Here is a 14,404-nt window from a genome sequence, read left to right on the forward strand (position 1 = left end):
CTCCCCTTTGCAGTCTTCTCGAGAGCCGCTCTACAGTCCCACGGCCCAGGCTTCCTTGCTGTTCATCGCCCAGAAGGCTCTCAGGTGCCTGGAATGCCCTCTTTCTCCTTTGTTTTTCAAGTCTCGCCTCAAGTGCCTGGTTCTTTCTGAGAACTCCACAACTCCCCTCAGCTGCTGGCAACCAGGAGAGCTGCCTTTCCTCCAAAGTTACTTTGTTTCTGCTTTCTGTGGGCTGTGCATGGACTCGTAGGGGGTTTTTGCATTTGGCTGTGTGTATCCAGGTTGTTCCCCCAGTTAAAATGTAAACCCATGAGAGGCAGGAAGCGTTCCCCTTCTATGTGTATCTCCAGCGCCTGGCCCAGGGACGAGCACCCAGTGGGCACTCCATAAGCGGTTCCTCTACGGACTGCTTCTCTAAGCAACAGATTAGAGTCCTCCAACATTCCGATGCAGTTTGGGCTGCCTCATTGGAGGGGCTTCATAAACTGTGCTTGTTAAATGGACCTGATCTAGAACCGTCTCTAGGACTGCGGACATGATCTGTACAAGCAGGGTCGTGGTGTTATTATCCATTCCATCCTTCTCTCAGCTGCACCTCTGGCTGTTCCCTTCACCACTAAGGACCCCTTTCAGCTGGACCTACACAGATAGTCTAGACCAGTGGAGATAACGAGAGAGATGAGGTTCCTTTTGATTTTTTTTTTCACTATTTGGCTCATTATATACCACCACGTGCTTTTGAACCCTGGAATGGATTTCCTTACAGCTTAGATTGTTCCCCAAGAGGAGAATAGAAAGATACATGGAATCATCCAGTCCCAGACACCTCTGTCTCAAGATCAATGTCCAGAAGGGAAACACTAAGTGGAAAAGGCAGCCAAGAGCCCAGACTCAAGGCTAGCTGATACATGGAAGCTGTCACCCTGACACTGGAGGAGGGGAAGAGCACCAGCCCTTCCCCCATCCCTCTATCGAGAGGTTCCTCATCTGCTCATCGGGAGGAAGAGAAGTGAGGCCAAGGGCAGAGTCATTCCCTTTTTAAAGGTCTCCTGAATCATTGGCTCTTCCTACTCGGTGGCCAATGAAGGGATTACTTCTTCTTCTCAAAGCGGGAGCCCTTCAGCACTGAGCCCTACTGTGGTTGGAAGCAGCTTAGAGGCTTTGTCATGTCCAAAGCACCCAAATGCTGAATTAGCATCCATGATGAGTTAGCATAAAGAAGGACAGTTTTGTCCATGATCTGTTCAATTCCTAGTTCCATTCCCGTATGGCAGAGGAGGAAACTGAGGCTTCAGAGTTGTGATCTGCTCCTAGGCATATAGCTAGTGCCTATTGGAATTTGAATCCAGGACTCATGACTCTAAGTCCATAAGTCTTTCAACTTACTACACTATCTGTTAACATTCTCCCTCTGGGCACTATATTTCTGTTTTGGCCACCTCATCACACGACTGACTCACATAGCTCACTGAGTCCACTAAAACCCCCAGGTCCTTAGGAGGGTGAGAGGGAGGATTCTATTGCAGTCATCCAGTGTGCAAAAGGATGAGGCCTTGGCCCCAGGCTATGGCTATGGAAACAACAGGAAGAATTGTGTGTGGGGGAGGGGGGTACCCTCTCTGCAGTGTGGAGGTTCTCAGTATTAGGAGCTTATCCCAAGCCCAGATTTCTTTTCTCTCTCTCAGCACTGAGATTTCTGGCTCTCATGTGGGCATCCCACAGAATTATAGCCTTAGCTTCGACCTTTCTTTTGGACCTCAGTTTCCCTTTATGAGTTGTACAGACTCATGAGCTTCCTAATCCTGATAAGAGTTAGGGAGACACTCCCTGCTTTCAAGTTCTAGGCCCCCAAAAGCCAGGAGGGGCCCATGTTGCTTCAGAGAGTGGCTGACACACCCTATCCCCAAAGTGGCTGAATTTCTGGCTTACCCAGAGACCCAGCCAATGGGCTACAGAGAATAGCAGGGAGGTCCTTAGCTCCTGGCCCTTGGCCCCTGACTCTGACCTCCACTTCCAGTTTGCAGAGGGGGTTAGGAGTTTCTGCGAACAGGCTATCCCTGCCCTAGATTTATTAGGGGAGGGAGGACTCGAGGCAGCTGCATTCCGCCTCACAGATGGGAACATTTCTGCAATCCGCTGTAATGCACTGGGAGACACTGGGCACATTGCTGAAGTTTGACTCATAGGCACAGGGAGGGTGGAGGGGGGGACTGGAATTGGAGGGGGAGGAATGAGAAGAGAGGAAGGATAGAGGAGGAGGGAAGGAGATCCCTTGGGAAATGCCTTTTTAAAAAAACAAGCCGAAACGTTCAAAATAAACATTGTTGTGACCCCCTTTTCTTTTTATAGGACCAGGCGATTCCCTCCCTGGCCGAGACGGGAAGATCGGAAGGGGGCTGAATTGGGGAGGAGGCAGGGGTTCGGATCCCATCTGAAACTTCTCCTGCAGGGTTGTGTGTGTGTGTGTGTGTGTGTGTGTGTGTGCGCGTGTGCGCGCCCGCGCGTGTGTGTGTGGTGGCATTCCCGGCGTGGGACTCTCGCCTGGAAGCGGCCGTGGGGTCTGCGCCTGGCTGTGGAGACTTTATCTAGTTTCCTTTCTCTGCAGGTGGAGAGCTCTTTCTGCCTGCTGGAGTGTGGGTGTGGATGGGAAGTATGTGGCCGGGCGCCCGGCCGTTGGTGTGTGCCTCTGGTCTGGAGGTTTTTTCTTTTGGTGTGTCACCGCGTTCCCGCGCACATCTGGGTGGGTTTGCCGTCGGCCTCGGTGTGTTTGTGCTGTCTGGGTCGTGTCTCCTTAGTCAGCTGTCTTCGGGTGTCATGCCTTTGTAAGGATGGCCAGTTTCGGCTGCGTGTGTGCCTGCGTGTTTGTGTGTGTCTGAGCGCACAGTCTCCGCGCTGTGTACGTCAGTTTCGTGCCTCGGTGTGGCGCCTGGCTTGTGGACTCGCGCCGCGCCGGGCTGCTCTGGGCTGGGCTGCTCTGGGCTGGGCTGAGCTGGGCTTCTCGGGGCTGGGCTGGCTGTAGGCACCCTCCCCGCTCCTCCCCTCGCCTCTCCTCCCTTCTCTTCTCCTCCCCTCCTCTCCCCTCCCCTCCCCTCCCCCTTGGCCCGCTCTCAGACTCAGATAAAGCATTTCCTTCCATTGTCATCCTACCCGGACGGCCCCGCTGCCAGGGCCCTCCCCCTCCCGGCCCCCTCCCTTCCTCTCCCGGGCTCTCAGACTCTTTGCAGCTCTGGTGCCTCGGGGGATGTGAGGCCGGCGCCCCCGACCCCTCCCTCCCCACACCCGCCCCGTTCCCCACCATGAGCCCCCTTCTCTGAGGGCCCCGGCCCCTGGATGCACAGACCCGGTGCTGGTGAGTACATCGCCTGGCTCGGCCCGGCCCCGGCCCCAGGTCCCCGCCTCCTCCTCCCTGCTCTGCACTGGCACGGTCCCGGTCCCCCACCGCACCCCGAGCTCGCTGGCCCCCCACTGCAGCGAGGCACAGAGCTGCCGCTGTGCCTAGCTCCCTCTCTCGGCTGGGCCCCGCGGGAGGTTTGTTCCAGATCGGGGCCGGTACCGGGGCGATGGGGCAGCCACGGGCCGGACGAGGGAGGCCCGCGGGCTGCCTTCCCTTGGCCCTGCGGACTCAAGTCCCACATCCCCCACTCCGGAGCCTGGGGGGGTGGGGGGAGGGCCAGGCCAGGCCAGGGAGCTGGGTAGGGAGCCGGGGAGGTGGAACCGTCAGTGCTGGCCATTTGTGTTGCGGTGCCTTCCTTGAGTAAGACATCACCTCCGCCGGGGCCATTGGCCCAAGCACTAGGGCACACCCCCCCCTCGCAGTGTGGGGTGCAGCCATGGACGTTTAGAGGGACCCCTGGGAGCATCTCGTTCGAACCCTCCTTTTACCGAGGAGGATATTGAAAGCCACAGGAGTTGGGGCAGAGTTGTCTTTCTTGAGACCCTCACCCCCACCCCCCCACCCCCACCCGGCCATATTCATTGGCGTTTAGAGCCCCGCGTCTGAAAGTGAGAAGTGGAGGCACCCCACGGTGGGTTCTGGGGCAGGGCAGGTGGAGAATAACAAGTTGTATTGGGGGGGATGGGGGAGGAGGGGATGGGCTTGAGTCTGCAACAGTAGAGCAGAGTCTCCCGTGCTGGGGCCACAGACAGCTGCATTTCCTTCCAGAACACAGTGTTTTCAGGCCCGGGAAGGCTCCTGCAAAGGGAAAGGGAGACTTTCCACAGGCCTAACTCAGCCGAGCTCCTCATATTTTCTTCCTTGAGGCCCATTCAGCGCAGGAACCTCAGCAGAACCTGCTCTGCCCTGCTCTGTTGTCCAGCCTTCCCGTCTCAGGGGGCTTCCTCTCCTTTTCTACCTTTTGGTGAGAGACTTCCTGCTCTCGTCCTCTCTCCTGTGTCTTCCGGACACTTTTGGATGCTGTGCCCTTCCTTGCAATTTAGGATAGGGGTGAGGGCACTGAATCCAGGACCGGGGACTTCTGGGAATTCTGCTTCTTCAAGCCTCCAATCTTCCTCTTCTGTAAACCTCGGGGCCTTCTTAGGATTTCCATTGGGGAGCCAAAAGACTCCTCTTGGAGTCTCCCTGAGTTCCATGATGGTCCAGGATTCCCCGAGGGATTCTCATTCCTCTCCCTTTAGCCCTGAAGCTCTGATCCTCTTGGCCCTGCCTTGGAAATCTGCTTCCCAAGCCCTTCATTGTCTCGTGGCCCTGTTTGCCATTCTATTATGTAAAACAATTTACCACCAGGGCCTTCCCAGCCTCCCAGGGACAGGAGGCCCTGGGAAATTATCTACTTATGGCCAAAGAAGGCCCAGAACAGAACTGGACCCATGGGGTGTCATCCAGCGAGGCTATGCTAGGAATCCAGGGATTCTGGTCTAACTGGGACTCTTCCATGGATCTTTAGTCCCCGATGGGGGCTATGTCACTGTCAGAGTTGTCCCATGGTGTCATACTCAGAATGAGCCTCCTCCATATGATTTTATTGGCTCTGTGGCTAAGATTATCTGCGAAGGTGAACAAATCTATCATTGGCTTTGTGCTTGTATCTTCAAAACGGACCTCGTCTAATATTTTTGTCAATCAATAAGCATCTATTAAGTGCCTACGATGCGTCAGGCACTGTGCCAAGTGCTGAGTGTTACAAAGAAAAGCAAAAGACAGCTCCTGACCTTGAGAAGCTCACAATTTTTTTGTGGGGTGTGTGTGTGTGTGTGTGTGTGTGTGTGTGTGTGGGTGTGTGTGTGTGTGTGTGTAGGTGGTACTTGGAAGAAAAGATTGGGTAGGGGAAATGATGCCTAGCACCATGTCTTTGTGTCGTTTTTGAATGGGAATGTCCAAGCTATTCAGGTAGACTTTTCTCCAGTTCTGCTCTCTTAACCTTCCTAAGTGGCTATCCCTTAATTCTGGACCTTAAGTTCCCTATCAATAAACAGGGAGAAAAAAGGTGGGCGTGCTGCTTTTGGTGCAGTTGAGACTAGAATTAGCCATGCAAATCTGAACTCCAGTGTCCAGTTCAGTGCCACTATGAGGATTCTCTAACTCTCTTGTGTTCTTGACTTGAACCTTCAGGGAGATAAAGACTGTGGAGTTGAACCTCTTTCCCACTGCCAGCCCAGGAAGTGTGGACTACTCATGTACTAGGGAGGCAGGTGCTAGGAGAGGTGAGGATCCTCATGGTGTCACCAGCCTCAGTGAAGGCTCGGAGCATCCAGACATTCCTCTGAAGAGGCATGTGCAACTCGAATCTAGAAGATTGGAAGGAAAGCTAGCCTAGGGTCAAGTTACCTCCTCCCAATAACAGTATCACAGAATTTGGGGGCTCTAAAAGTCACCAGAGATCATCTTGTAGTTAAACCTCCTCACTTGACAGATGAGGACATTGAGACCCAGAGAAATGAAGTGATTTGCTCACCCTTCCCCAGTCTGAGCTAGGACTCAAAGTTCCTGACTCCTAGGCCAGGGACCTACATTGGGCTTGCTGCTCAGGGCTTTCTTATCCCTGTAGATCCATTCTGTGTCCATGTTGCCTTCTCTTTCCTGGCTTCCCTATGGCCCAAATCCTGAACAGCCTGTCCTGTGCCCTTTCTGCATATTCTCTTTACAACCCCAGCTTGGCCTCAGTCATATGCTGGGCTGGGGCTTGGGGAAGGGGCTATGTAGTGAGATAGTCAGGGAGGCCTTCTGGAGGAGGTCTGCCCAGTCTTCAAGGTCCCTATGACTGGGTGTGTGTTTTGAATCTGTTCACTAGATGGGGCACTTCCTCTGGGACAGGAAGCTTAGATTTCCTGTAGGTGGGGGGAGAAGTGGGGGGCTTGATATTGCCACTGTTGTTATGTGGATCTAACGGGGGAGAAGAGGTAGAGATGTTGGCTTGGTATTGTGCCTATCCTCTGTACCCCCCCACCCCCAGGAAGCAGGCAAAGGGAGGGCATCAGTAGGAGGCCTAGGCTGATGCTAGAGGAAAGGGGGGGTGGGTCTAAGGCAGTGGGGCTGGAAGGGCCAACACAGCAGGAAGCTGGGTCAGCAGGTGACCTAGCCGGGTATTGTGCTTCCTTGTTATATTTTCCCTTGTTTCTGTGGTAACTTTCCCAAAGGGATGTAGGGGTCCAGGACACTGGGAAATGCTCATTCCTTAGAGAATTGAGTATTGGAGCAAAAATCTTTACATCCCATCAGATCCTAATCTCCTTGATGCCTCAGTCTACCCCTATAACATTGGGAACCCTAGAAGAAGAGCTTGGGAAGTATACACAGCAGTTTAGTGGGCTAGAGGAAGGGCAGGAGTTTGGGGGAATGGGGAGCTCTCTCCTGTTCTCTGGGTTCTTTCTCCCCTGGGCTTGGAGAGGTAAAACGGAGGGAAGCTAGATAACATAAAATGTGGGGCTTACAGCACCAGGGAATGGGGACTCCTTTTCCCAGGAAAGAGGAAGCTAGAAAGGAGTCCGGGCATTCTGAAGCCCTGCTTCTCCTTGCCTCCTCCCCATCTGGACTGCTAAGCTGAGATCAGAGGAATCTTGTCAAAAACACTCACTGTACCCCTGGACTTTGCATCTCGGCCCAGTTTTCTCACCGAGTCCCTTGTCAGTTAATTCCCAGGTGCGGTGAGGTAGGAGATGGGCAGGTATGTTCCTCTGAGGGGGGAGGGAACAGCAGAAGGTCTTGGACCAGTGCCAAGGGTGGAATAAACTCAGGCCACTGTGTGCGTGTGTACATGTGTGTGTGTGCATGTTTGTGTAAGCACATGCGTTATCTGTGTCTGACTGGTGCTCATCTAAACACATATGGTGCAGGTCATGTCAGTTGGCATATAGGGGAGTGCTGAGTTGCTATGGGCTATAGGTTGGGGTCTTTATAATATCTCTGTAGTAGTATGGCCAATCAAAGATGGTGGGAGGGAGCAGGTGTGGGCCTATTTCTAGAATGTACACATAAATGTGTGAATATGCTATCATTGACTTAAAATTTAAAGCTGGAAAAGGCCTTAGAGAATGGAGAGAACTTGCTTTTCTTTCCACAAATGAAAACAACTAGGCCTAAAGAGATTAAGTGATTTACCCAGGCTTATGCAAGTAGTCAGTGGCAGGGCTGAAAAGAGAATAATGCTACCATTAATAAGGAAAAGTAATTGACATGGATATGGGGTCAAGGGAAAGGGAATAAGCATTTATAAAGCACCAACTGTTTGCCAGGCATTGGGCTAAGCACTTTATCAATATCATCGCATTCCATCCTCTGGGATGTAGGTACTTCTATTATTCACATTTTGCACATGAGGAAACTGAGGCAAAGAGGTTGAGTGACTTGCCCATGGATGCCTAGCGAGTAACTGTTTAAGGCCAGATTTAAAGTCGGGTCCTCCTGACTGCAAGCCCAGCTCTCTATCCACGGTACCACCCGGATACCTTTAAGGTTTTCAAAGCTTGTCTATGTGAGAAGGTAATACAAGTACCGTAAGTGCTCCATTTCGCAGATGTGGAAACTGAGGCAGAGACATTAAGTGACTTGCCCAGGGCTCCTTGGACAGTTAATGGCAGCATTAGAACTAGCCTGGAAGTCTCCCGATGCCCTTTTCGTCGCAGAATGCAGCATCGCTTTGTGGCTAGGCAGGGGCTGTGTGTGCTTTTACACATGTCACAACGATGATGCCCAGATACTGGTTCATCTGGAGCTGCCCTCTTCTCATCTCCTTTGCTGCCCCCTTCACACTCAGGTGGTTTTTTCCATTCTTCCCTCCCCAGGGGAAAGCTAGAGCTGTTGGTGTACAGGAACCTTATGGTCACACAGAGCTCACACTAGTTTCCCTCTTGCAGAGCTCCTGTGCCCAACATTTTCTCTTTCTCACTGGGGTATATTTAGGCATCCTCCTTCCCAGCACCATTTCTATTCCGGCCACCTCCAGCCTGTGACACCCGGGGATGGTGGTGCTCCTTTCTAGGTCCTGAGAAGGTGATGGAGGGCTCAGGAGACAGGTTGTGGGGTTAGGCCAGGGGACTGATTTAGATCAGGCTGAGGAGGACATTTGGGGAGGCAGTCTTGGGGCCAAGGAGGAGGGGGTGCAGGCCAGGAAAGGAAAAGGAAACTCAATTGGATTTTGTCTGCCCTTCTTGAACCTCCCTTCCCAGGCGCTGGTCCTTGGGTGGAAGGGTGGTGGAGGGGCGGCCTTGCTTTGAGGACCCTGGCCTTCCCGCTAGCCACCTCTCATCCTTCCCATCAAACTTGTCCTTCTTTAGTGGGCCTAGCCTGGATAGTTGTGCTTCCTCTGCAGTTTTGGGGATACTCTAAGGCCTTTACCCTCACTTAGCATCTTAAACAGGAAGCATTGCCGAGAAAAAGAATAGCCAGAGGAAAGGACAAACACTGTGACTGCTGAGAAGACAGCACCAGAGAGCCCTTCAGAGCCAGAAAGGGGAAACAGGGTCTACGTTAGAGCAGGGATGGAGACAGACTTTGGAACTTGGGAGAAGGGTGGTTCAGGAAGGAGAGACAGTCCGAAAGATAGGACAGGGACCAGATTCGCCGAGGGATTCCAGGCCAGAGAGAAGAGCCTGTTCTGGTCCCCATCTCCTTCGTGGAGAATGGCTGGGCCGTGAGTTCCCAGACGATGTGGGGCTGCCTAACCTGGGACCTCACGCATAACCTGGGCAGACTGGTCACCCTGTCCTAGAAGTGTCTTCAGGGTTCCAGTGGAGAGTTCTTGGTCACCATCCTCCAGCCTCTAGAACCTCTCATCCACTCTGTCCTCCGACTTCCCTGCCCCATGAGCCTCTGCCCTTCATCCCCCCATCAGATTGGCTAGAAGAGTGTGTTCTCCTCTCAGACCTCCAGGGCAACCCCCACCGAGCCCAAGTGGCTGTTATCTGCTCTGCTTCTGATCAGCCAGATCAGCCCTTTGCTCCTTGGCAGATGATAGGGCAGGGGGCTAGCGAGATCACGAAGGGCCCAGATAAACCTGGGCTCCGGGGGCCTTGCCCCGGCTTCCCTTCCCTTGTATTTCCTCTTGCCCTCCCCCCCGGCGTGGGTCCGAGGGATCCTGCGGGCATCAGCAAGTGTAGACTATCAGAAAGATTAGATAGCCAGGACCTGTCTAGAGGAGCCTATGGGGAGAGACGCCTTAGGCCAGAGCGTCCCCGACAGTGGATGCGCGGATGCGCCAGAGCCCCAAACAGCGCCCGGGATGGCAGGGCTTGAAGAGTGGGCCGGGGCGCACTTTCAGAAAGAGTGGGGCGGGGGAATTCGGGAGCACAGCGGCGGCGCTCTTGTTTTGCTCCGTCTCGGTCCCCGTAGCCTAGGCCCCAGAAGCCCTCGCATCAGCCATCTAGGGTATCTCAGATTCGGAAATGTGTTCTCAGAATGACGGGGCGAGTCACCCTGGGGGTGGGGGAAAGATCCCCGGACAAGGGGGAGCCTGAGAGTTAAAAATAGCACCGACTTGGGTTTCAGTTAGCAAACGTGGAGCCTGGCAGCATGGAGGTGGGGGTGGAGATGAAAAAGGGCTGTTTGCCCCAGCCCTGCGTTTCCCCCGAGACCCGGGACTGAGTCACCGTGGAGACACTGACAAGTGGCCCATCCCGGCTCCCACCAGCCCCTCCTGGGCCTGGAATGAAGGCGATTTACATTTCAGGAAACGCTTGTTTTCATGTCAGGCCCAGGGTACAGAATCTCCTTTTTAGGCCTTTGAGACTGGGGGGGGCGGGGAGGGGGGGGACCTTCCCTGGCTTCTGAACTCCTCACCTGGGCCCATCTGTCGCCCAGGTATGGTCTAGGAGGGAGCTTGTCGGGAAGTGGGGGAGCTTTGATTGGGGGGAGCTGGGGGGGGGGACCCCCGAACCGGCCTCCTTGGAAGGGAACAGCCAGACTGAAGGTGTCCTAGACTAGCACCGCCTGAGGGTGGGGTGAGGGGAGAGGCAGGTCCACGATTGCCCTCATACGCAGGGAGAACTAGGCCAAGTTCCCCAAGCCAGGCTTCTCCACCCATGCGGGACTTGGGAAAGCAGGTACGTCAGCAGCCAGAAGTTTGTTGTGGATCCAACATTTTCTCTCCCCCCCACCCTCCGCCCTCTCCTAACGAAGCAGGTCTCCCAAGTCAGCCAGGGGTCAACCACCTGGATCTGGGAAGCAGGTTGGCTGCTCCCTCCTTCTGGGGAAGGTCCAGGAATGGAACAGCCTCTGCTGGCCCCAGCTTGGAGCCCCAGCGTGCAAGCACTCCAGGAACTGATCTGGGCAGCCCCAAGAGAGCCCTTCCAGCTAAACAGGGGCCTGAAGGGGCACCAAGCCCTTCTCCACGAGTGCTATTCGGCGGTCATTAGGTGTCCGCTGCGTGCCCAGCCCTGTGCCGAGGGTACAATCAAACGAGAAGAAATTCTCCTTGTCCTCGAGCTTACCAGCCGGGTCATTCTGATCAAGGAGAGGGCCTGAGACGGCCAGGAGGGAGCCGGAGGAAAGGAGAACTGCCAGTAATAGAAGCCTTATGCAGCAAGAAGAACTGAAATTAGACACCAAGAAGAACTCTGTAAAGGCTTGTGAGATCCTGGAACAAAAAGGAGAGAACGACAAAGCCAGAGGGCAGTAGATTTGCTCAGTGACCCGTGGCATGATCTCTACTTTGTTTGCTTTTCTGAGCAGAGGGAGAAAATAGAAATGAGAAGGCCTAGGAAAATGGAGTGGCCATCATCCCCTCTGGGTCGTGAAGAAAGCTGCCCCTTTAAGGGTTTTCCTTTATGGTTCGGGAGAAGGAAGAGAGAATACAGAGACTGTCCGTCTCTTAGGATGGACAATGGTTCCTACAGTGGCCAATGCCTTTCCCTCTAGCATGAGGTTAAGAGTAAGGAGTGCAGTTGGTGTGGGAAGGATGGGAGGTGTAGAGTTGGGATGGGATGGATGTTTGCTGAACTGTATTACAGGGGGGGGCAAGGGGGGGTCATGGGAGCTTAGATTTAGCTCTGTGAGGAACCTTAAAGGTCAATTAATATAAGCCCCTAATTGGATCATTGAGGAAACAAGGTCCAGAGAAGTAGAATTACTTGCCCACATTGGAACAGGAAGTAAAAAAATGGCAAAGCTGGAATTGATACCTAGCCTCCAAATGGAGCTCTCTTTTCATCGTACAGCTACCTCTGCCAACTAGCTGGCATCCCCTGCCCAGGGCATGCTTCAGGGTACATCTGTCTTAGACGAGACAGGGAGTGGGAGGCCTCTTCCCTAAGGAGATCCAGAAACATGTTGGTTCTTAGGCACAAATCTGGGAGGTAGGAAGCTTTTGTTCTAGACAGTTGCAGTGTCCTCCTAGCATGGGGGAGGCAATGGACTGTGGATGCTGGGCTAGGAGTTAAGCACTAAAGCTAGGCTAGAAGGAGCAGGCAAGGTTGCCCAGTGAATAGGAACTATCAAGGCAAGGCGGAAAGTCTGGGCCTAAATGAAGATGGTCAGAAACCAGGGAGACAGATCATACCAAGAAGACGTAAATATGAGAGTCCAGAGTAAAAGCAGGTCGTTTTTTTCAAGCTCAAAGTCAGGAATCAGATCTGCAGAAGCTTAAAAACCAAGGAAAAGTAAGTGATCTGTAATATTTATATTTATATCATTTATATACGAATACACCATATACTAATCCTCCTCAGCCAGGAGATTTTATGTACTTCCTGAGTAATGGAAGGAACACTGAACTCAGAGGACCTACCTGTGTGACAGTTAATCCCCCCTCCATGTCCCAAGAACAATCTTCCAAAACAATTTAGAAAAACAGCTTCAAGGAGTGACTGGACTGATAATGCCTGCCAGCCCCCAATTTCAAAGAGAAGGTAAAAAAAGAAACCAAGTAACAATTTAGGCTCATTGAAACAAAAAATTTCCTAACAATTAGAATGATCCAAAAATAGAATGGGCTGTTTTTAAGTTAGTGGAGTCCCCCCCTGCACACATACTCTGTTGGGGGTCTTCAAACTGCTGTGTTTTAAAGTTGTAAAAAGGATTCTTCATTCGAAGAAGGTCTCTTCCAGTTCTGTAACCTAAGCAAGTCACTTCACATCTCCTCGATTCCTCATATCTACAGTAAGGTCCTATATATGACTAAATAATCTCTAAGGATCTTCCCAGCTTCGTATCCTATGATTCACTCCCTGGTTGGCTCATGCATCCTTGACATGAGAGGGGAATAAAAAGATAGAATAGCTTTAAACTTTAAAAATAAGTTTGATTTCATTTTGTTTTTATATCACAGTCATATGACTCCCATCCTATAAACCCTCTCTCATAACAAAGAAAAACAATTAAAAAAAATAAACCCCACATAGTGATATTGTATGCAACAGCTTGTACCATTTAGTCCCCCACGTATCTCGATGTTCAAAAGAGGGTGGCTCACTTCTTCATCCCTTTTCCAAGGCCAAGATTATTCATTACAGTTATTCGGTGTCCAATTTCATATTTTTTGTTCTTTTTAATTACATTATTGTAATCATTCTTTTTTCTTTTTCCCCTATTTTTCTTATTATTCCACTCTGTCATTTCAATCCATCTTCCCATGTTTCTTTGCACAGTAATGACCCATTACATTCTTATACCACAGTTATTCAGCCATTTCCCAATTGATGAAGTTGAGGAAATATCCCGTATTTTGCTTTGTGGTTTTGTTTTGTTTTGTTTTTTTCCTTACCACAAAAAGGGGTAGCTATGAGTATTTTGGTATATATAGGACCTTTCTGTTTTTGACCTCTCCAGTCAAAGTGGTAGGATCTCTGGGTCAGAGAGCATGAACAGCTGAGTGACTTTTCTTGAACGTTTCCAAATTATTTTCCAAAATGATGGGACTAATTCACGGCTCTATCAGTAATGTATCAGTGTGCTTTGCCTTCCTATAGCCCCTCCATCATTGACTATTTCCATTTTTTTTTGGTCATCTTTGCCAGTTTACTGAGTGTGAAGAGAAACCTCAGAGTTGTTTTAATTTGCATTTCTCTTATTATTAGTGATTTGGAGCAGCCTTTCATAGGGTTGTTGATAGTTTGCAAATCTTCCTTTGAAAATGATTGGTTCATTTCCTTTGACCAGAGACAGATTTTGACACTCATGAACTCAAAACTTGATTAAAATAGGAAACACGTAACTTTTAATCACAACAAACTTCCCAGTTTGTGGGCACAGAATGGAAGCTGTTCCTGGAGATTATCAGGAATGAAAAAGACCCCAAAGCTATCTAGCTTATGGGACAGAACCATTTTGTGCCAGTTTTGTCAGGGTTGGAGAAGAGAGATCTCAGGAATATTCCCCAGAAGGCTGTGGGCTCCACAGACCTTCTTGTGGAAGAAGTCCAGATTAAGGTTTCTTGTCTTGAATATCCAAAGGGAGTATCATTGTGCTTCTTATCCTCTGCTCCAGCCCCTATTCCTTCTCCCAGCTCACTGCGGGGAAATCTATGGCTGAGGGGTGGTTGGAAATGGAGAAATTAAAATCTGACCCTAGACACTGACTAGCTGTATGGCTCCCTGTTTGCCTCAGTTTCCTCATCTGTAAAATGGGGAGAATAGTAGCAACTTCGAAGGAGCCTGTTCTTCATGTTTGAGATTGACCCTTCCTTGGGCTCCCTTTGATTTCCTTGAGGTCCCTGACCTCAGCCTTTACCCAATGCTGATTTTTCCTAAGGCTCAATGTCTTGGAGCTGGCAGCTGCACTGCCCCTGGCATAGGCAGATTGGGTAGCTCCCAGCTGGCACTTGCTGCCAATAGGAGAGCTCTGCATTCTGATCCCTTTCTCCCCACCTGCATCTGTCCTGCCCCCTCACACTACACCATATTTAACTACTTTGTGTAACTCTCTCTATTGTGGATATAGTTCTATTTGCCCTCTTCTGGCCTGTTAAAATATGTTTTTTGTATCCCCCAGCGCTTCGCATATTGGCTTGCACATAGT

The 14,404-nt window shown here is 51.4% G+C and overlaps 1 protein-coding gene across 2 annotated transcripts in view; it reads left to right on the plus strand.

Moving 5' to 3' along the window:
- The first annotated feature begins 2,743 nt into the window (after positions 1 to 2,743).
- Positions 2,744 to 14,404, plus strand: part of HDAC7 (histone deacetylase 7) — a 45,868-nt gene continuing 34,207 nt past the window's right edge. Inside the window, exon 1 of one of the 2 annotated variants that reach the window (XM_056798378.1) lies at positions 2,744 to 3,349. In XM_056798378.1, the coding sequence (XP_056654356.1) occupies positions 3,331 to 3,349 (19 nt within the window). In that variant the 5' untranslated portion in view covers positions 2,744 to 3,330. The remainder of the gene's footprint in view (positions 3,350 to 14,404) is intronic. The other variant, XM_056798379.1, reaches the window with a different exon arrangement.

This window comes from Monodelphis domestica, chromosome 5 (genome assembly GCF_027887165.1).
Source record: "Monodelphis domestica isolate mMonDom1 chromosome 5, mMonDom1.pri, whole genome shotgun sequence".
In the NCBI taxonomy this organism is placed as follows: Eukaryota; Metazoa; Chordata; class Mammalia; order Didelphimorphia; family Didelphidae; genus Monodelphis; species Monodelphis domestica.